Here is a 23,213-nt window from a genome sequence, read left to right as displayed (position 1 = left end):
TTAAAACAACAGCAACCGTGGTGACCTGACCTGAGGGCGAACCGGAGGGTGGGTGCTACGCTCCCGCCACAGCGCTGTTGGCTGGGACAACGTTATCAGCTGTAACCGCTGTATGAGAGCAGTGCAGAGCAGCAGGTGTTAGCTAGCCAGTGGGGCCCACTCACATGTACAAATATGCACTAAAAGGCACTGTATTAAGGCCCAGCTATGTCAACAAAGCACGGAGAAGCTCTGATTACAACACACACAGAGGGAGAGCGACTTCATTCTCTGCTCAGGTAGAAATTACTCCACTATATCTTTACATATCAAATAGTTATTAATGCTGTGGATATCAAATTTAGCACCTTTTAAGGTTCATACTGTATCGGAGCGTATAGATGCTGCGTTTGTTAAGTCAATTAAAGCAATTGGCTTAATGTGATCAGCCAATAATTTATTGATTATAATTTCAATATTGGAATAATACATAACAATATAGATTTAATAAGTTATTGGTCCTAATATATATCTTGCATCCCTACATTGTTTTTTACATATACACATATACAGGTATTCACTGGAGCAAGAACTAGTTCTTTGCAACACATTAAACTTTTGCTTCACCACCATTTGTTCCATAGGTTTACAGTTGCATTACAGGCCCGTAATGTAAATGCAAATGTGATTGAGAGTGGTTCATAATGGCCTCTATTCAACTGTCATGAATATGAATGGCACTAATATGCATTTCGTTTTGGTTTGCCTCTTTTCTCCGTGGATGTGTTCTCTTGAATGATCATGCCCACCCAGCCCCTCCTCGTCATTGTCTTTACACTCTATTTATTTATTTTCTAATTGGGATTTGGACGGAGCGTATTTATTCACGCCGCAGCCTCTATCTGTATGTAAGGCACATCCGTCATTCAAGCCTGGCAGAGTTTGACTCAATAACAGCGCAAATATCCAGCCATTATCTCTCGGCGGAGTACTCCCTCAATGTTAATGTGTTTTTAGGACGATTACATCAATGTGAGATATTGAAAAATAACCCTCTGATTGATAACATGAATCATCACGCCCGTGTCCCCTCCCCCTTGAACACCTCATTTACCATCTCCGTGGCAACATGCTGGGGAGCTGCCTACATGCCATCAAACGCTCATGGCTTAGTAATCAGACGGGCTTTTGGCGAGAATTAGAACATCCGTTATTGGACTGTGCCTCCGTAATGCCGTACATTAAAACGCCGCAGACCTGCTCGTAAAAGAGTGAACTGCAGCATCGCTCATGGAGATAACTGTTTATCTATAGCTGTCCAAGTGTAAGAGCCTTTCAGTCAGTCTTCTAGCTCAGCTCCAAGGCTTTAACACTGGAGGTAAAGTATTAAAGGTGCTAGATTCCAAATTCAGAGTTCTCCCCGTGTTAGCGTGGGTTCTCTCCAGGTTCTCCGTCTTCCTCCCACAGTCCAAAGACATGCAAGGTTAGGTTCACTGTTGACTCTAAATTGCCCGTAGGTGTGAATGTGAGTGTGAATGGGTGTCTGTCTCTATGTGTCAGCCCTGTGATAGTCTGGCGACCCGTCCAGGGTGTACCCCGCCTTCGCCATCAATGAACCTAACCTGCATGTCTTTGGACTGTGGGAGGAAGCCGGAGAACCCGGAGAAAACTCACGCTAACACGGGGAGAACATGCAAACTCCACACAGAAGGTTCCCAAGTCGGATTCAAAGCTGCGACCCTCTTGCTGTGAGGCGACAGTGCTAATCACGGCACCACCGTGCAGCCCAACAATTAATTAATAATCAATCATTTAAAGTGGCAGTAGGCAGAATATTATTGGCATCATTGGGCAAAAATTCCGTTATAACCTTTCAGCATATTGTAAATCAAGTGTTCTGAGAGAAAACCTCTGCACCTCCTCATGGCTCTAGCCTGTGACGGGAGACTTTGACCAATCATAGGTCATTTCAGAGAGAGAGCGTTCCTATTGGCTGTGCTCCGGTCATGTGACCGGTACTTGGCGTTCCTTCAACAGATTTCCCAATGGCGGCGGCGTCACAAGCGTCCTCATTTTACAGCTAAACCGTGCACTACGAGATGTTTCTGAAAACATTTGAGGAGAGAAATAGTTATTACAGTAACAGAATGTTGATTCATATTTGATCAGCGTTGCCTAGCTTGACCGTTTGGTCGGAGTTTGCGAGTGATTGACAGCTGGCTGGACAGCGGACCTCAGATCAGCTTGTTTTCCTCCAGTCTGTGAAATCTTGCAGATGTCGTTAGGAGCACCAGAGGACACAGAGGCATTTTTTTCAGGTTACCTGTTTCATGTATTACTGCCAGGATATAGCGACTGTTTTATAAAAATATTTGTTTTAATCATATTTGCTCCGATCTCGCCTACTTCAGCTTTAATGGTAATAACACCAACCTGAGCTCCAGGAGAGTTTAACAGGTATTTTGCACTATTTTCTGACATGTTATAATCAGTAACGGTGAATCGATTAATTGAGAAACTAATTAATGGATAATGAAAATAATCACTAGCCCTAGAAAGCTGACAAACAATAATATTGAGTTGAACCATCCATAATATCAAAATAAAGAGGATTGGTGCAGGAGTTCATTCACATTCACATTCTGGTTACACGGAGCACAAACGCTCCCACAACCAGATCTGATGTTTCATATTATTTTAAGAAGACGCATCACATGCGTTGGTGGTTTGTGTCAGTTTTTGTCTCAAATTCACTTTCCAGCTTTTTTAGCAGGGAGGAGAAGAAAAAAAAGAGAAAGCTTCCACTACACTATTCTCATTGTCCTAACCCCGACAATGAGGCTCTGCCCTGTAATTACATTCTATTTCTAAAACCATCCGTCTTTGCTCACAGAGAGCTGACAGGCTAAAACATTAGCACGTTGTCAGCGGCTTCTCAGACTGCCGCAGTTCTCCGTTACACTTCATATTATCTCGCTCCCTCGGTCCGGCTTCCCAGATGGGGTTACCTCTCTGCAGTCTGGGGAGGAAGAGGAGGTGTTTTCCTGTTGCGCGGGAGCCAGTTTAGCTCCGCCGTCACGGGGCCTGCTGGTTTCTCACTGGGGGTTCTGTTGAATTCTGGGTCACAGCCCGGCCCCGGGCAACCGCTGGCTCCGCTTTAGCCATGCCGTGTCGCTTTAGCCCCCCGTGACATTGTGGGTAATTTTTCACCTTTTCTTTCAACGACAACCTGTTCTCCATCGCGCCCCACCTCGCTGGCGCTGCTTACAATCAATCTTGGAGTTTGTGCAACTGGTGCTGATAGCATGATGGCGCTCTCACACACACCTCGCCATCACCTGTTCGTTATGCACGGCACTGCTGCCTCGACAGAAACGAGCTGCAGCTACCAAGTTCCATTTTCCCCGGGCTATTTATTTAATGGATAATGCAAGGGACACAAAATGGAAATCACGCATTGGACCATGTCTTTAACCCCGACTCCTCCCCGCCCGCCTCTTCCGAACTGCATTCATTCTCATCCCCGGTGGAGCATAAATCATTTTCGGTAACTTGTTATTACCAAGCTCGTTATTAATTCTCCAGGATGTTTAAGTAAAAAAAAAAAGCTCCTATAGACGTGAGTAAAGGAAACATAATCTTCATCTCTGGCACTACGATCTAGGGGGAAAAGAGAGATTGAGCGAGCCGGTTTGTAATGAGTTTATGTCAAAAGGAGCGATAAGAGGGGGAGCATTCATACACGCTAATCTCTGCCCCCTCTCTGCTTCTTCTTCTGCGGTGGCAGCAGAGGGTGCGAGCTCGCTGGTGTGTGCTCCGCTGTGGCTTGGCACGAAGACGAGGAAAAGCGATGTGATGGTGCCAGGCGCTTTGTATTCTGAGCCTGGGAGTAAAAAAGGATGGAGGGAGGGAGGTAGGGAGAAAATGAAATGGGGGAAAGGCAGCAGACAGAGAGGAAGAGAGCATGGAGACAGCGTAATCACTTTTACACTCCCCGATACTGCTGTCCTCCTTGACTCTTATCCCTGCACCCCCTTCCTCTCCCAATATCTCACACTGTCTATCTGCTTTTCACTCAGCCTAAGCAGAGCTCTCAGGTTTTGTATGTGTTGAATATGTGCAGCACTGTTTTGCCATCTTGTTAACTTTTTTTTGTTTAACTTGTGCTCCTAAAACTGGTCAAATATTTGGCTTTCATTACGTTACAGCTATCACGTTTCATATGGAAACGATGCCTTTTTATTGCCTCTTGCCCTCTCTGCTGCGTTCAGGTCCTGAGACAAAGTACTGTAAGAAAAATTGTAATGCAATTCAACACGATGGCAGCTGAAACCGAGCTCTCTGCTGTGATGTAGTGGAGTAAAAACACAATGATGTTGTGAGTTCACAGCGCTGCCAAGCCCGACGTCGCCGTTGGCTGAGACACTACCTGACTAATTTTGGCTTCTTCTCTACAGTATATGCTTATATTTGAACAGGACAATGACTCCCTTTCAGAAGTCGTTCTATTTTAGAAAATCCCAGGCGGTTTACAGTCAGAGCTCTTTCAAGAGGCTTTCAACCTGTCATACTTTTAATAGTGCTGTGTGGTACAGTGCGCTATGACTGTATTAAATCAGTGCAGTGATACGCTGCTTACCTGTGCTCGTGGTTCTGAGATGGAAATGTTGTTGAAGATTAAAGCAGATATTCTGGAAGATTTTGGTTTTGAGGATGACATCATCTCCACAAGCTTTCACTCTTGTGGAAATGTGCACGGTCTGATTTATAGTGTAGCAGCAACCACACACACACACACACACACACACAGTACAGTCATGAAGCCACATCCAGCTCTTCCTCAGTCCTCCCTTTTCTCTCTCCTCTGGATTTAATCTTGTGGTTTGTTTTCTAGAGATCAACCTCTGTCTTCAGCTTTGTTTAAAATAATAAGGCTGACAGTATTCGATATTTCTTTTATTGTCAACAAATTCCATGAAAAGACAAAAACCAACAATGAATTGATTAGAAATGCATCACGATGCGGATATGGACGATTCTGCACCTTGAACTGGATACAGCGTTGTTGGCGGGCTCCCGTTTATTCCTATGAGAGTTGCTCAGTGGCGCATGAAGCCAAAATGGCTCGAATGCCGAGTGATAAAGTCCCCAGAACTTCCGGCGATCTTCCGCATCCACTGGGCCCATAGAGCAGGCGCAGTAGGGTTTCCTTTAACTCCGCCTCCCAGCCCTCGCTCCAGCCTCGGTCTGAGGCTCATTCACATGAACGGAGGAAGGAAAATAACTCTGGATTCGGCTATTAAAGGCAGGGTTGACGATGTTATCCAGTATACACGATTTGTTATATTGGTTGAAATAGTCTTTACACCCCGACAGCGATCCATTACTTATGAGCTCTGAAAAAGGACCGGAAAAGAGCCGTCATCTGTAGCCATGTGCAGTAATATAGAAAACTGAAGCTGCAATACATCGAGATGCATCGAGAATCGTTGTACATTTGAATCGTTGACAGGTGAATCGTAATCGAATCGTGATTCAAATTCCTCTGGAATTGATCCTACTAACCAGTGTTGTCTGTGCAGCCACTGTGTCGTGTTATAGACCTCCATTGTTGTTCAAAGCCCAATAAACGCACATCTATGAGTCACACTGTTACACTGGGTGACATTTACTTCATTGCGATGAACACAGGAATTCTAGTTTATCTGGAATCAATCGTCCTGCTACCGTAAACACTTACCAGCGCACCAAATGACTATTAATCCACAGCTGAAAATAGTCCCCAAGAAATGTACTATTCTCTCCTTTATGTCTTTCGATAAAAACCAAAAGGCTTGAGTACCACAGGCAGGATAGGGAAGTCAGAAAGCAGTAAGAGACGGACTAACATGTTGGTTTTTTTCATGGGATTTGCTGAAAAAAAGAAAATATTTGCAGCCTTATCTGTACTGTAAATGATACACAACAGGGAAAATGTCTAAACTGCTCCTCCCTTTAGGTAACTATGACACTGATGTTTTTACAGGAGCTCCCTGCTGGATGCTAGTCGACCATTCTGGTGAAACACAAGCCAAAGCAAGTCCTACCGCCATGCCTCTAATGGAAAACAGATGCAGCCAAAAACCGTTGAGGATTAAAAGTGGCTCAGAAATTTGAAATAAGCTGCGATTTATCATTACCTCCACTGTCTCAGGGTGTTTATAGCAGGAGGGGTTAATGGAGCAACGCTTGATAAGGACACACACTACGCTGACAAAAATAATTATACAGGTTTTAACTTAAGATGATACCAGACGTGCATGTTGCTGCATGATTTATACTGAATTGTATCAGTGCACTGGATGCATTTTGTAGGTGTGGCCATGCTTTTGAACGCACTACTGCATTTAAAGGAACAGTGTGTAACATTTAGGGAAGCAGAAATGGAATATAATATTCATAACTATGTTTTCTTTAGTGTATAATCTATTGAAAATAAGAATTGCTGCGTCTTTGATAGCTTAGAATTAACAGTTTATATGTACAAACAGAGCGGGTCCTCTTCACGGAGCCGGCCGGCATGTTTCTACCGTAGCCCAGAATGGAAAGGGCGTGTCTAGAAGGTAACCTCTAAGTTGCGATAAACCGGTGAAAATATTCGACCTATATATGACCTTGCTTTTAGGTGGCTAAAATATGTTTTTCTGCCGTCCCCGTCCACAGCTCTGTATTGCTTTGCTCCAGTATGTACCTCATATAACCCCACTTCAAAATACCCAAACTATCACTTTAACCATCTCGAGAGAGTTTCGCAACTTAGGGGTTATCTTCTAGACATGACCACAAACCAAACACTGGCTCTAGATAGGGCCATTCGAGCCACCGTAGTTCTCCTACATGCTTGGACGGGAGAAGTTTCAGTTGGTTGCAACCTGCAACCTCACCGCTAAATGCCGCCAAATCCTACAAACTGTACCTTTAAGAGCGTTCCCAAGACGTTAATGACCAAAAAGCTTTTTGTGTATATGACACGTCTTCTTGAATCTGCTCACGTTTCCTTGCACTGATAATGAAACCTTCATCTCTGATTTAACAAGACTCGTGTTTAATAAGCCGCCTACATATTAGATCATAGAAGAAGAGCTGAGGGATACAGCAGAGCAGAAACAACACCACCATCGTCCTCGTGGGGCTGTTGCTTGATTGAAGATGCCAGATGAAAGTACACTACACCAACGTAGACAATAGGCTGAACATTTGGGAGTTTTCACCCCAATAAAAAGAGAAAAATGTCAGATGCTTTACTGGTGAAATCAATATCATCACACTGAGCCGAGGAGAAATGTTCAGTGTCTCTCGGTCTACAAAGACAGAGGGGAGGAAGGGATTGTCTTTTTGCCAGCCCATCATTTCGTGTTGCGTAGAAGGATCTGAAACTGGGCTTTAGTTATCGGACTTTAGCCTTTTATATTTTTAAATCACAAGTCTTTTTTTTTTTTCTGAGCTCTAATATTTCAGTTGCTTCTTCTTCTCTCAACAACAGCAGAGGCACACAGGAGGGATCTGTGCCAGCAGAAATGTGGCTCGTAACAGATATCTGTTCAAGCGACAGTCTGTGGCATATTCAGCAGACTGAAATGTTTATATTGAATGTTTCAGCAGCTTGAAAATCACCATGGTAATGGTCCCAAAGACAAAAGCCCTAGCCTTTTGTCATGGGTAATTATCGCAGAGCAGTCCCCTCAAAGCCTTCCATTTGGCTCTGAACAAATTCACATTTAATTTTGCTCTCACGCATTTGACACAGGGCTTTTTAATTTTTTTTTTTTTTGTATTCAAATCAGGCTTAAATGTAGAATTTAAATACCCATTGAATTGGTTTCCGTTTGAGGCAAGTGGTTCTTCTTTTTTCCCCCCCTCGGATTATTTCAGTGCTAGAAACTATAGAGAACGGATAAGGAGGGCTATAGAAGGGCCACTTGAAATTTCCTAATGAAGCCACCTTCTGTGTGTAAGCGACCATTCAAGAAACACAATACCTTGAAAATGAGCTTTGGTATTAAACCCAAGTTAAGGTGTCTTATCTCCCACAAGCTGTTGAGACCCTAAAAAACTGACTTGGCAGAAAGAAAAGTAGCATTGAGCCGTTGCCAAAGCCGATCCCGCTGAAGTGTCGTCTCCACACGCTCCGTCTCAAACTCCGTGAACAAGTGGGTCAGAGAAATATGAAAAAGTAATGTGCTCGCTGTGTCTGAGAATCCACTCAGAGATACGTACGTGATGACTGGAGATACGATACAGAGCTGCTGTTTGGGGATATATTTAGTGGTTGTAGTAATTTGGTTTAATGGAACGTGAATCACTAAATGTACAATCGTCTCCGCTGGCTCGCTTTCAGTTTGTGTGGGTTTTTCAGACTCTCCAGGCAATAATCAGAATCGGTTCCGCGTCTCAGCTAATTCGGACACAAGCTTTTACTCGGCTTACTCTCACCGCCTGCTATTGAAATGCATCTTCAGCGATCACATGTTAACGCACCTTTTCCACGTGAAAATCCAGGTGTAAGAGCACCAAAGAAGCATTGTGGGCGGATACAAATTCAATTGCTCAAACCACCTAGAACTATTTCTCCAACCCACATTTATAATTCACTCAAATCACTGTAACACCAACAATGTTACAGATAATTAGTGCTCAGTTTTGACTTGATCTGAGAAAATAAACATCCTCAGGCTACAGGAGACCTATATAGACTTCAGAGAGTAAATGGTTTGAAGTTATTCTTACATACACGGTAGTGTTGCCTACTATACATGGCCGTTAAACAGGCAGCAACCTCCGGGTCTGAAAAGTGAAGCCGATGCTGAAGTGCCTTAAACTTGTATTCTCTCTAATAACCAGCAAATTTTACATAGTGGACAAACGGTGGAATTATAACTTCTGTGTCCTTCACGTGATGCCATTGGGCCCAAAAAGACTTTTTCCCATAGACTTGCATTGGAAAAGAGACGTCTGTAACTCAACAGATAGATATAGATTTTTTTAGGTACTTCCAAGTATGAACACTCCAATAGCCTTTTTTAAATCATTAGGTCCTAAAAGTTGTAAAATGCACTAATAGCTGAATCCAGAGTTATTTCCCTTCCCTCTGTTCATGTGAATGAGACCCAGACCAGGCTGGAGTGAGGGCTGGGAGGCGGAGTTAAAGAGAACGCTACTTCTTGCTCTATGGGCTCGCTCTATACTCGGAAGTCAAGCTTTTTTTGCTTCATGTGCCACTGAGCAACTCCCATAGGAATGAACGGGAGCCCGGCTCCAACGTTTGTTTGTTGTTTCGTTTGTTTTTGACGTATCACAAATACGTTTGTAGGAGGAGGAGACTGCTGTTGATGCCCCGTGTGAAACTAAAAGTCATTCACTTATTTTAATCATGATGTTTTTTTTTACTTTATCTAACCAAGTAGTTTTGTTGCCTAAACCTAACAAAGTAGTTTTTCCCGCGAAACATAATAGAGAATGCAGTTTAGTTGTATGGGAACGTAATTTTGTAGGAGACAGGGCTGCCTCAGTATGAATTACAATAACAATAGTGATTCCAAAACTTTTTATCCAGCGCCATCATCAAGTCAAATTTGTTCATTACTTCTGTTTATGGACAAATGCCTGAAAAATCATTCTGTTTAGTGCTAATCAGCAAACTAAGATGGTGAACATGTTAAACATCTTAAAAGCTACTTTAAGTGTGGGAAAAAGTATAGTCGGATAAAATACCAGTTATAAATGGGATATTTCTGTCTGCGCCTGTTTTCTTTCTTCTTTCTATTTGAGGTATCTCTCTTTCTGAGCACCTCATCACTCTCCCCCATCTCACCCTCTCCACTCCACCTCTCATCCCCCTGTCCTCTCTGCTGATATGCAGTCTGGTTCTGCTGGTCGATGTCGAAAAGGCCTCGGACGGCTTGAATGCGTCCTGCAGCCTCTTTGCCTCCCTCAGTCACTCTTCCACCACAGTTAGAGAGGGTGAATAATTCACAACCACGTTGCCAAAAAGATAAAGCTTATTTTGTTTTTCCCCTTATGCAATAAACCGGGGACTTCCACAAGGAAAAAAAGAAAGAAGTATTCTGTTAAAAACACTGCTGATAAATTTATAAGAACATACTGCAAAGCTAACTCCATAAATGTTTTACTAAATCGCATAGCGGTCGTTGTATGGAGAGAAAAAAAAAAGGGAGGAAAAAGTCCATGCTCCGTGGCGAGGCGAGTGTCCAGCAGAGTGATTTATTTATGCCAGACTTCAGGAAAAAAAATGTTTTTACTAAAGCGTATGATATTATTCTTGTAGTCCATTTATAATCAAGTTCACTCAGTAACAAATCGCATAGGTCTGATTATTTTTTTCTTTCTAGACATTATTTATGAGGTCTGTAATATTTGAGTGTATATGAAAAAATTTAATTTTTCCAACTGTAGTCGGACATTTCAACTAAAATTAATTACGATGGCAACAAGCCAGAAAATGTGACCGAATCTAAAGACAAATGAGATTAGACAACATGACGTGGTGGGCTTTTAAAGCATTTCCAATGTTGCTTTTTCTCCAATCTACTCTGTAGATTAACTTTCCTTTATTATTTTTCCCTCCATCTCGGCCTAAAAAGGGAGGACAGCGCGCTTTATCCTCCGCAAACTTCCCCACTTGTCTTTTAATATCACTGGGAAGTTTTTAACAAAGTTGTTTTATTAATGACACTGAGGTTTAACCTTAAACAAGTTTTCCATTTGCAGTCTAATGTCCTGCTCTCCTGCCAGACAGAGCCACCACAAGCTTTTGAAACCCATTCACATCCCCTTTTTGCGTCTAATTTGAAACACACCCAATCATCAATCTGACTCTGAATTTCCTGTTATTTATTTAAAAAGCTGACAGTTTCAACGTTTTTTCATCCGCAGTGGCATTGTTATCTTATGTGTGTCCCCAGTGTCGTGCAGGGTTTCTTTCCGTTCCTACTTACTCTTTATCAAAACCATGTCATTCCCCAGAGGAAAACAGAAGACCCTGTCCTCCCATGTTGTTTTCCAAGAATAGACGACACTCTTATCTTGTAATTGTATGTCTCTCAAAATTGCTTCCTACCCCCGACAGTTCCCACGTACCACTCTGATTTCACTCTTTATTCTAAGAGCCCACCGTGAACACAATTCTGCTTAACTCAAAAGTGCAAATTGCTTGAGAATTTGCTTCTGCTTAATTAATAAAAAATAACTAGTTTCTGTATTCTTAAAGGGCAGGTCCATTATATGTTTGTTTGTTTGTTTTTGAGGTTCTTATATCATTCTGTAGCTTCACAGTTTTGTTCCTTATTTATTCACATCCAAACATTCACATTTTGGTCAAAGTATGTGTGTACTAGCGTCAAAATGCTATTTTCCCAAGCCCTTCTACAGAGGCTAAGTAATGTACTTCTATGGACACCACGTTAGTTCGAAACAGTCATTTTAACTCACAGAACACGGGAGTATACATACAAATCCACTTAAAAAAATCCGAACTAACCCTCTCAGTTATTTCCAAACTTAGCACAGCTAGCATTCACATTATTCATAACCTTATTGATTAGCTTGGTAACATACATCACTGCCTTTTTTGACTTAACTTAACGGCTGAGTGCCATTTCCATTTGACAACTCTGGAAAAGCCCAGATGGAGTCGACCTTTAACAAAGCATGATTGAAGCTATTTTTATAGCCAATGTCCCCATCGTCATCATTTCAAATCTTGTCGGTTGCTTCACTATAAAGCTACTTCGGAGTAAATTATGTGAAGAAAACCTAAAATAATGGCCAATATTGCATCATTTTGGACTGCTTTTATGTTTCTTTTTTGTTTTTGGATCACACATGAACCAAGGCATACAAAATATATGTAGCCAGAATTTGATCAGAATTGATCAGTATGATGAGTTCAGTTTGAGGTTTTCCATTACTCTACTCGTTTAACAAGGGCAGCTGAGAGCGTGCAAGCTTTCATTACAATCAACAGGTGATTTCAATGATTGACGCAGCTTCAACCAGGGAGGAAAATCACAAGATGTGTCCTTTGGTGGGAATAAAACATCCTGCACACTGTTTGTCCCTGATCTGCTTTAGCTGTTAAACGACAGAAAACTCAGCTGTGCGATTCAGACGGCAGTAATCCTGTGTAGCCGCGTTGGAGGAGTACTTAAACGTCCAGGAGGGGGGGGAGGATTTAGAGCCGTAAAGTGCAGGTGTGCTGGCAAAGGTGACACAGTGCATGAGCATCTAGTGGAGGGAAAAAAAGGTCAGGTTGGCTGATCCTGTAGGACCGAGACTGTCAGGGTCATAAAACGGACGATTATCCTGGTCTGCTGCTGGGAAGCTCACACCTGTAATCCCTGCATTATAAACAGCTGGATCTCTCAGCCTCAGATGATGATGAAGGCCACATTGCACTGCACACCCCTAAATAAATGTGGGTAATATGAAGGGAGGTGAACAGAGGGTGAAGTCCCTCCCCTTCCGGTGTCTCCCATGGGACGTTATTTTGGAAAAAAATATGTACGGTAGTTTACAACGACAGACAAATAATCTTTTGATCCCGTTTGAACTGTGGCATGAATCACACATATGATGTCTGTCAATTTAAAACATAATTTTGCATGTGACGAAAGCCACAGTTTGTCGTAAAACTGAAGTATAAGACTGAAAATATGTATTAGAAGTTATATATATTTTATTTTTTATAATATTAAAAAAAAAAATGTGTTTCTCGCTTGACTACTGTACATATTTTTTCCGAAATAAGATTTCCTGGTAGTCCACCAGAAGGGGCTGGACTTCACCTCTCTGTTAGCAATCATTTTGTCATACTTTAGTGTTTCCAGTGTAATTTACAGAAGCTGTTAAACAGCAACATCCCACGTCATATGTTTCCTTCTGTATGCCTTTATGTGCGGCAGCGCTGTCTGCGATCGCAGGTTGTCGCCGTGTTGCACGAGGCCGGCTGAGCAGTAAAGCTCCGAGCTCAGAGGCTTTCACCTCACCGCACAGCAGCCATTACTCTAAATCACCCCCCCTCTTCCTCCTCCTCCTTCCGCCTCTTTTCTCTCTGACCTCCGCTAGCATCCGCTGACCTGGAAAATATCTGGCGAGTCCAAGCCGCCGTCAGCGGCGCTGGCCTCTGCTGCGCCTGCAAACAGCAGAAATATTGAGCCAATTACAAGATTATTATCTGGTGGTAGTGGCAGGGGAACACTGTGGGAGTGGAGTTATGCCTGCCAGGGCTCCCTGCTGGAGGAGGAAAAATGAATCAAAGGCTTGTGGGGGAGAAAGTGGACAGCACTCATGCCCACTTGCCTCTGTGTCTTTACAACTCCCGTCAATTGACAGACATTGGCTCGGATCCAAGCGGCCTTTCTAGAAAGGCCCGGGATAACACCAGGAAATAGCCCATTCAGCTGATCACTTGTTAGTTTTTAACTTCTCCCTAATTCATATGTCATGTTGTCATATTAAACGTGCACCCGATTTACAGTAAATAAGACCTTATGGTGTGTTTTTTTGCCGTTTATATAACAGGCAGACATGAGTCACAGCCTGTATACGAGGGCAGAGTTGAGCTAGTTTGCGAGTAAAATTCGTTCAGCGGGGAAACGAAAGCAGCGATGCGTCAGGCCCTTTATTCCAAAGTGGTTGCTTTATAGACGGGCCCTACAAAGGACGCATTGAGTGATGTGCTGCACGTTACTGTGTACATTGGATTTGGTTTTTTAATAGGGAGTAGAGCTGCCTCAATGAGCCCTGGCATCCTTCTCCAGCTAGTTGGTTCCATATGAGAGGAATGACGTTACAATTACAACATGTGTTATGTTCTGTCATGTACACAAGCTGTTTGTTATGTTCTTCGTCATCCTAAATACTCGTTCCTCTCCAGTACTTAACTGCACGTCAAAGCGGCGGATTTGATTTAAAGCGAGGCCAGGGTTCATGCGCCGTGTTTCTTATTTCGGTCGGGGTCTGCGTCTTGTTTCATGAGTGGATCCCCGCTGCCTGTGTTTCATGCCTCAGTGTGCTCAGGGAGTCGTATTTTAGCAGCGCGATGAAGACATCAAAGCGGGATCTGGAGCTGCAGTGAATATCAAGCACTTGGACAGTTTGTCATCTGTTACATCACCTACCCTGCCAATAAAGTTTCATTAGGGAGCGCCGCATGCTTCTGCTGTGGAATGGAAAAGAAATACCCCAGTGTACTTCACTTACTGTAAATCTGTAAAAAGGCTTTTCTTGCTCCTTTGCCCAACTGAAACTTAAAAGTTGAGTATTGAAGTTCTTTGCTTCTACAGCATTGGTGTGCATTAGTCCCAGAAAAGTAATAAACAATATAATCTATCTGGCAAAAGTGCAACAAAAAAAATGAGGTGGTTCCAACTCAACTCAGATTTGAGGATTTGTTTTAGCAGCTTTTTGAAACCAATCCAATATGAACCCTTTTTAAAACCTACCCGTAAGCAAGAGAGAGAGCGCCAACATGTTGACGCAAACCCAAGACCAGAGGCGATGCAATGGGACACAGTTAGGCTTGATAACCAAGTGAACCTTGAATTTGCTTCTTTTCGTTTTCGTTTTATATCATTGTAAAATGAATATCTTCGGGTTTTTGACTTTTGGTTGGATAAAATGAACCCTAATCTGAAGACGTCACCTTGTGATTCGGGGTTTAAATCACAAGTTTCATCACGATACAATATTATATAGATTCTTTGGACAACGATACGACATTTGCTGATATCACAAAATCTGTCACGATGCGATTTCAATTCAATTCAGGGGCCTGCGATCGATATGAGGCGACATCAGGCTAACCCAACTTCACTTTAACCAGCAGGTAGCCAGCAAGACACGGGAACTTGGCTTTGGTCTTCAGGCATTTATTCACCGACCGCCTGAACTGTACACACACTGCACTGCTACGTTCACAGCTGTAACATTACTGCTAACTTCATACTCAACGTTGAAGATGAAGATGTGTTTACATTTACATTACTATTTTATATTTACTTATGTTTATATTTAAGCCCTATATTTAACTGCATTATTTATGCATTAGATTATCATTTTGCTTTTACTTTCACTTGTGTGATTTACCTATTTTTTTGTATACTTATTTTATGAGCATTGTTGAAGGAACCTGAGACTAAAGATTCCCATTGCCTAATGCCTGCTTTGCTGGAATTGGGGTTGAAAACTACAAGTTTTAAATTGAAAAAGAATATGGAGTGTCTGTGGAGCTCACTCCTCATCTGTGCTTGAGGCTAGACGCTGGAAGCTACATCAGCCGGTAGTAACGTAACACTCCCAAATCTCTGGAGAAGGAGAAGAAGAAGAATACATGAAATGAAATATCTCTGGTTCTGTTACATCTTTTTCTTTATTGTCCAACAATGTTAAAGAAGTTCAGTGCTAAATTGTTGGCTCGTTTAAACAATGAACTGAGAATAAAATATAATAATTTTAAATTTGTTAAATTGGCCTAAGAAAGAGAATTAAATGATGTTAATCAGTGTCTGTTTCATAAGCCTGCACTCCACAGATGAACATGAAATCCAATAACTATAAAAGGTACATCAACCTGGATACAAGAGTGCTTTTATGACATATAACCGTACTCGGACTGCCAAACACGTCCGTCTTCATGTTGCACACCATACCACATACCTCACTGACCCTGAAACTCCCCCCAGAGTACCCTCGCACCGACACACCACCGCCGTGAGTGCATCGACCGCAGAACGAGCTCGACGCACGCCATCAAATATGGATGCTTCCTTTAGTACGGGCTCATTTCTTTTTCATAAAACAATGATGTTCTCTTTTGCGTCATGAAGTTGTAGTATTGTACGGGTTGTTTTCAGAAGTCTAGCGGATCCCAAATCGGCATGTCGCCAATATCGTCAGGAAGACTCTCAGGAAGGCTATACCTGCACGCCAGATGTCTGGGAGTCTTTATTATCGGCTTGTCAGCTTTGCAGCCATGCGGTCCCAGGTGGCATTGGGTTGGTTTTTAAAGCACCATTATCCCGCCTCGCTCTGGACTCTCGGGGCGATGGGGCAGAGCTAATGTGAGAGGAAAGGAGCCTTGTCCACGCTGCTCTTTACACAGCTGTAGGAGAGGTTCGTGGATACTGAGAGGACTCTGGAGGTCAGGCGATGGTCAATGTTGCAGGCGGATGTCGAGACATCGGTGCACCTGCTCTTATCGACCGCTTCCTGCGCGTCCCCCCGTTGTGCTGACCTCCTGATCCACTCAGCCACGTAGCACGGATGTGTTTTGACATTGGCCTGAAGGTATTGACTTATGGCTTTTAGATCGGTTTCACTTCATACGCTGAGCTCAACCGGCAGCTGTTTTAAAGCCACAAGGAAAACCCGGCAAAGACACACTCGTGTTGTCACCTCAGTAATCATGACTCCTGAGCAGTTTGAGTTTCTTCCTCTGACATGGTTTTACTGTCATAAGTGATCATGGACTGATTTTGTTAATATCTGTCCTTAAAAAAGAAGTGGGAAAATTAAAATTTTTGGAGTGTTGACTGGAGAAAAGAGGATGTCCTCGACAGCGTCACTTGTTTTAGCAAATGCTGGCTATTGTGACCCACAATCCTCTGCACAGCGGACATATGAGGCTCAATATTATGATGAAGTCATAATTCTATGCATACTGCATGCAACAGTACATACTTAAGGGCTGCTGCAGTAAAAGTAAGAGGGAGGTGTGGTGGGGAGGCTCATCAGAGCAGTACCAGGTGAGTTGATTGGCACAGCTGCTGCTCGTTGTCTAATCACACTCTCCCTTTAAATGCAGACCTCAGACGGTCACACACACTTTCAACACAAATGTGCAATGCTCCTCTGGTTGCTCAGTCTCTGACACAAAAAGTCCACTTCCAAACTCACAATATTCACCGTCATCCTCCAGTTCACGATAACTTGACAGCGTTTCCTTTGTGTGTGTGTCAGCCGTCTGAGGTCCAGCACGATTTAGATAGTTGGCGACAGCTGTACCAATCAACTCACCTGCTCTCACGCTGCTCTCCTGCAGCTGAATGCCAACCATGCCCACCTCCACAGTGACAGTTTAGTGCCACAAAGTCTGCAGAAGGTGGAGGTCCAGGCGGTTAAAATGGCACAGTGAAACGTTGGATTTTGAAATGGGGGGACGACTGATCGCTTCCCACTTTCTACCGTCAAAGTTGGTTTATTTTAATCAAGACAACAATCTTTACTAATGCTAATCCTCAAACAAGTCGACTAACTCTTGACTAATCTATTAGTTGATTTAATCGACTGAGTTTCTCCACCAACAATCACACAAAAGCATCACTTTAAATCTTGTGTTTACCAGAAATGTGCTCTTAGTTTCTTGGAAATGAGTCATTCAGTATGGAAAAAGCATAAAAAACGAATAATTGACTAAAGAAGTAGTCGACTAATCAGTCGTTTTGGTCTTAGTTGACTAAGAGGGAGCAGCCCTAATCATTAACATACATTAACAAGTAATTTTTCTACCTAACCAAACCTAGTGGCATCACATCAGAAAATGCTTATATTCCTCATTCTGGAGGGAAATTAAAAACTGTATTTTGTTGTCTAATTTGGAGGACTTGTTGGGGAAAAGCCAGTGAAACCAGCCATGACGTTCATCACGACAGCTGGTGTCTTTTCTAAATGTTTGTGTAAAGCTTGTCCTCTGCACAGATCTCAGTGTCCTCTGTCTCATTTCATTCTGTGTATGTTAAACGGAGCATGATTGTTTACCAGCAGGAAAAAAAAACGGTGCCCATCACATCAGGAAAAAGACAGGAAGAAGCTGTATACTTTGATCACACATCCTTACCGCGGCGCGGTCCTCTAAACGACAGACTGAAGTGTTCAGACATTTCATAGGTCCTCCCTCCTTTAGGGTCTCAGTAGTTCTGTCACGGGGTGGCAAACCTGCGTCACCCTGGGAGCAGCCGGGGCCACTTTGTCAGCGCCAGTCCTCGCTTTAAGCGGCACCAGCCCAAGCCAGATGAATAATTAACGCCGGCATTCTGTACTTTGGTGAATTTTAAAGCTGTATTCTGCAGAGGCTCTAAATGGCAAGAGGGAGGGCGCGTTAATCATTCATGGGCTACTTTTACCCGCTTTGCTTAAGGTCAGTGTCCTGAAGGCAGCTGGGCAGAAGGAAAGCAGAGAGAGAGAGAGAGAGAGAGAGGGGTGGCGTAGACGAATGGATCAGCTGGTTTCCCATCTTTTTTTTGAGTTAGTGGCGGAAAGGACTCGAACACACAGGGTTATGTCTTTACTGTACTCATCAGTAAGAGGTGAACCCATTTAAATACCAACTTATTACTCTAACTACTCTGTGTGGAACTGTTTATAACACCAACTACAAACTATGGTTGTCAATCGATTAAAATAGTTAATCGCAAATTAAGCGCGCAGTTTTTATCTGTTCAAAATGTACCTTAAAGGGAGATTTGTCAAGTATTTAATACTCTTATCAACATGGGAGTGGACAAATATGCTGCTTTATGCAAATGTATGTATATATTTATTACAGGAAATCAATTAACAACACAAAATAATGACGTCAATGATGATATTGTCCAGAAACCCTCATAGGTGTGTGCTGACTTGACTATAACTTGCCCAAAACTGCATGTGATTATCATAAAGACGGCATGTCTGTAAAGGGGAGACTCGCTGGTACCCATAGAACCCATTTTCATTCACATATCTTGAGGTCAGAGGTCAAGGGACCCCTTTAAAAATAGCCATGACAGTTTTTCCTCACTAAAATTTAGCACATATTTGGAGCGTTATTTATTCTCCTTGGCGACAAGCTAGTATGGCATGGTTGGTACCAATGGATTCCTAGGTTTTCTAGTTTCATACGATACCAGTATATTTACTCTAGCTTTAAAACTGAGCCCGCTACAACCTCCGAAAGATCAAATTACATTAATGCGTTAAAGAAATTAGTGGCGTTAAAACAAATTCGCTTTAACGTGTTATTATCACGTTACTTTGACAGCCCTAGTTTCAAATAAATACAACATTAAACCACAAGAACATTTCTAACTATCCACCAGAGGGGACACTGCAATACTGAAACACTTTAATGAAGTTCTTCCACCGTTTGTTGCAACCAGCGAAAGACAGGAAGGTGATCAATTATGCTGGGAGGGCTCAAATATCAATATTTTATAAGCAGCACTATAGTATGGATATAGAGATTGACAGTTTTCTTTTCACGCCATGTGAGAGTGAAGAATACCTCCTTTCAAAACGGACCCGGGGGAGTCCCCTTCTTGATTTCATCAGCCCTCCGGCCACATTAAGGAGCATCTGCATACTATCACCACGAGAATGTCTTCAACGTTTGGTCACACCTCTCGGCAGCTAATTGAGCTCGGTGAAAAAGACACCTGATAGAGATCAAATAAATAAACTGTTTCCACTGTTATTCTTGATTGATTGGATTCAAAGTTTTTGATGACATAGCCCGAGTTCGTCCAGTTGTAATGTTTATTGTAATAAGAGCGGCTGCACAACTGTGACACTTGCTCAGTCAGGAGTGCAGGTCAAACAAATATCTCACTTCCTTTTTCTGTTTTTCTCTCTCTTCTGCAGGGAGCTGATGCCCAAGACCCTGGAGGGCCAGATCACCATGGAGAAAACCCCCAGCTACTTTGTGACCAGAGAGGCTCCAGCCAGGATATCCGCCATGTCCCGGGACACCAAGCTGATCGTGGTGGTGAGGGACCCCGTCACCAGGGCCATCTCGGACTACACCCAAACGCTGTCCAAGAAGCCCGACATTCCCTCGTTCGAGAGCCTCACCTTCAAAAACAGGACTACGGGGCTCATCGACACCTCGTGGAGCGCCATCCAGATCGGCATCTACGCCAAGCACCTGGACAACTGGCTGCAGTACTTCCCCATGGAGCAGATCCTGTTCGTGAGCGGCGAGCGGCTGATCAGCGACCCGGCCGGAGAGCTGGGCCGCGTGCAGGACTTCCTGGGGCTCAAGAGGATCATCACAGACAAACACTTTTACTTCAACCAGACCAAGGGTTTCCCGTGCCTCAAGAAGGCCGAGGGCAGCAGCAAGCCCCACTGCCTGGGCAAAACCAAAGGGAGGACCCATCCCAACATTGACCCTGAGGTGGTGCAAAGGCTACGGGACTTCTACCGGCCCTTCAACATGAAGTTCTACCAGATGACTGGGCGCTTTTTTGGCTGGGATGACTGAATGTGTTTTTCTCTGAGGACCGTCAGAAATACTGTAACGGAGTATTAGGAGCACGAGGGGGGGGAAATTGAGGATAAAGTCCTAATATATTTCAAGAAAAGTCATAATGTTACAATGAGAAATCTAACATTACAAAAAAGTTATAACTTTAAAAAAATGAAGTCGTAAAATGTATGAAAAATAAGTAGAATATTTTGTGAATAACCCAACACTCACACTTTTGCAGAGCCAGGCAATGCTAAAACATGCAAATCTAATCTAATATATCTAATTATGACATTTTGGTTATTATATACTCAAACATAAACTTTTCACAAAAAAATTCTAACTGTATTCTCTTTAATTGTAATAAATTTACAACTTAATTCTTGTAATATCATGACTTTTTTGTAACCCTGAGACTTTATTCTGGGCAATTATAATTTTTTATTTAATTTTGTTTGTTTTAAATGTACAACATAGTTCTCATAATATATATTAATATATATAATAAATATAATATATGATATAAAATAAAATATGATATATATGATATAAAATAAAATATATATATGATAATATAACAACCAAAATTTTGCAATAAACATTTCTCCAAATATTCTCAAAATGTCAAAACCTTTTTTTTTTGCCAAAATATCTGACATTTTCTCAAAATAATTTCATTTTATTTTTGAAATACTGCACATTTTTTTCTCAAAATATTCGGATTTTATTCCTGAAATATTGTAATTTATTTCTCAAAATATTGAGAATTTATTCTTGAAATATTACACATTTTCTTTAAAATATTGTGATTTTATTCATGGAATATCAAACATTTCTTTCCTCAAAATATAGTGATTTTGTTCTTGAAATATTTTCTCAAAGTTTTTTGCCTTTATTCTCAGAATATTTTTCCCTAACAGTGTTCCTAGTACTCCGTCCTCAGCACTAACCTGAAGCAATATGTGGCTGTTACAGGAGAGAAAGAGGCCAAGTCTCCCCTCAGATATGCAATATTTCACCGTTACATTTCTCATCATCAGAGCTGCCTCTAATCCACAATCACGGAGATATTTTTCTTCTAAAAACATATTAAGTTGTTGAAGGATTTGCGTCATATCTCCCTGCACTATCTGGAGTTTTATTTTTGTCAGTTTGAAGTCCCTGGCTGTGACACAGACATATTGTATGCAGTGCTTCTTTAAGAAGATGGGTGAAATCACAACGTGTCCAGGGGCTTTTGATAACTGATTTAATGCCATATTTTAAACATACATAGCTGCTTTCAAATTTGAACATTTTTCTAGCAAAAAAAAAAAGAATATGAAAAGATAAAAATATATGTATTTTTGAAATGTATTTATTCAAGAAGTACACAAGCAGTATGTGTGTATTTTGAATAACTCCTCAGTGATTATTATGCTCCCCATGCCTTTTAGAGTTTTGTTTGTTTTATACTAAAAACATGTTATCCTCATTTTAATTTCTATTCTAATATATATCTGCGATACAGTTGGTAGCGTTCGGTGCCAAAGCTGTGACTTTATTTCCCCACCTTCAGTTAATGAATCTACAGGCAAAGATAGCACTCACTGTTATTCAAGAAACAGCGACTCCTTCCCAAAACTGTGACTCAGATTTCCTCAACATGCCTCCTCGTGAATTGAATACACTTGATGTCACTGGCCTTCCTTGCCTCGAGGCGATGTGTGTGTGTGTGTGTGTGTGTGCGTGTGTGTGTGGAAGTGTTTTTAATCCCGGGGAGCATGAGAACAATGGCCGAGTTGTGTTCCTAATTTCTGTCTACTTGTATTGTGAGCCACTTTCTGAAAGCAGATGTGCCTCAAACGCATCACAGAAGAACCTAATATAGAGTTTTTGGGGGGGATTATATTACCAATCTAATTGTGACTGTTGTTTTCTTAAAGTTGTCGGGATTTTTAAGGCACTCCTTGAATAAAAAATGTTATATGTAAATATTTTATTTACACTGGCCTTTTTATATATATATTTTTTGGTAACACTTCATTTTACAGATCCGCAAATTTCATGGTAATTAGGTGATAATTAGTAATAATTTAATAATTTTTGGGGAATTACTGCCAAATTACCTCAATATTTACCTAAAAATTACTTTATAATAAACATTATTTATTTAATACATTTCCAGGAAAAAGAATACAAAGTTAATTGATATACTTTATTTCCATGTCTGCTGATAAATAGATAATAATTAGCAAAAACACTTATTTTAAATTTCTTAAAATAATTAGTTTCGGTTTTCCAACTCCGATGAAGAGCAGCGCACAGCCGCTTCTCAAGCTTAAGGGCCCTATTTTAACCCTTGTATGCTATTTTAGAATATAATTATTAAATAATGTTTATAATAAAGTAATTTTCGATAAATTTTGAGGTAAATATTGGGGTAATTTGTCAGTAATTCTAAAGAAATTTCAAATAGGTTACTTGCTAATTATCACCTAATTACCATGAAATTTGCAGACGTGTAAAATGAAGTGTTACCTATTTTCTATATTTTTCATGCCAATGATTCAACCTCAAAAATGCATGCATATAGTGTAATAAGGAGTTATTAGAGTGCTGCTTCCTGCAGCATCAGAAGAGCAGCACTCCCTCTCTCCGTTCATATCTCCACCGCTACACCTTCACACATTGTCTCTGCTTATCTCCGTCCAGCCTCCGGGGCGGAGAGTCAAAGGAGGCACTGAGGATTTTAAAAGACGCTCGCAATCTGGAAGCCTTATTTTAGGTCTCCTGGCAGCTTGAAGGGGACAAAAGAAAGTTGGAGTGTCACTCCTGGGTCTCCTGGCTTCCATATGCACTTACTCCTAGCTAATAATTTAACATAAAAGAAGATGCAAAACATACAATACTGGGTAGACACTGACATTAATATTGTATGTTTTGTTAACTCACACTACACGTGTTAATCAGC

The 23,213-nt window shown here is 41.7% G+C and overlaps 1 protein-coding gene and 1 long non-coding RNA gene across 2 annotated transcripts in view; both read left to right on the top strand.

Moving 5' to 3' along the window:
• The window catches only part of LOC141758710 (heparan sulfate glucosamine 3-O-sulfotransferase 3A1-like), a 41,292-nt gene extending 20,786 nt beyond the window's left edge, over positions 1-20,506 (top strand). Inside the window, exon 2 of the mRNA XM_074620336.1 lies at positions 19,654-20,506. Within this exon, the coding sequence (XP_074476437.1) occupies positions 19,654-20,275 (622 nt within the window). The 3' untranslated portion in view covers positions 20,276-20,506. The remainder of the gene's footprint in view (positions 1-19,653) is intronic.
• A 420-nt stretch (positions 20,507-20,926) lies between these two features.
• Positions 20,927-22,234, top strand: LOC141758178 (uncharacterized). Its single transcript, XR_012591831.1, has 2 exons — positions 20,927-21,000; positions 21,143-22,234. It is a non-coding gene; the product is annotated as an uncharacterized LOC141758178 (long non-coding RNA).
• The last annotated feature ends 979 nt before the right edge of the window (positions 22,235-23,213 follow it).

This window comes from Sebastes fasciatus, chromosome 20, assembly GCF_043250625.1.
Source record: "Sebastes fasciatus isolate fSebFas1 chromosome 20, fSebFas1.pri, whole genome shotgun sequence".
Classification (NCBI taxonomy): domain Eukaryota; kingdom Metazoa; phylum Chordata; class Actinopteri; order Perciformes; family Sebastidae; genus Sebastes; species Sebastes fasciatus.
The sequence above is the reverse complement of the archived record's forward strand: the minus strand, read 5'-3'. Positions and strand labels throughout refer to the sequence as shown.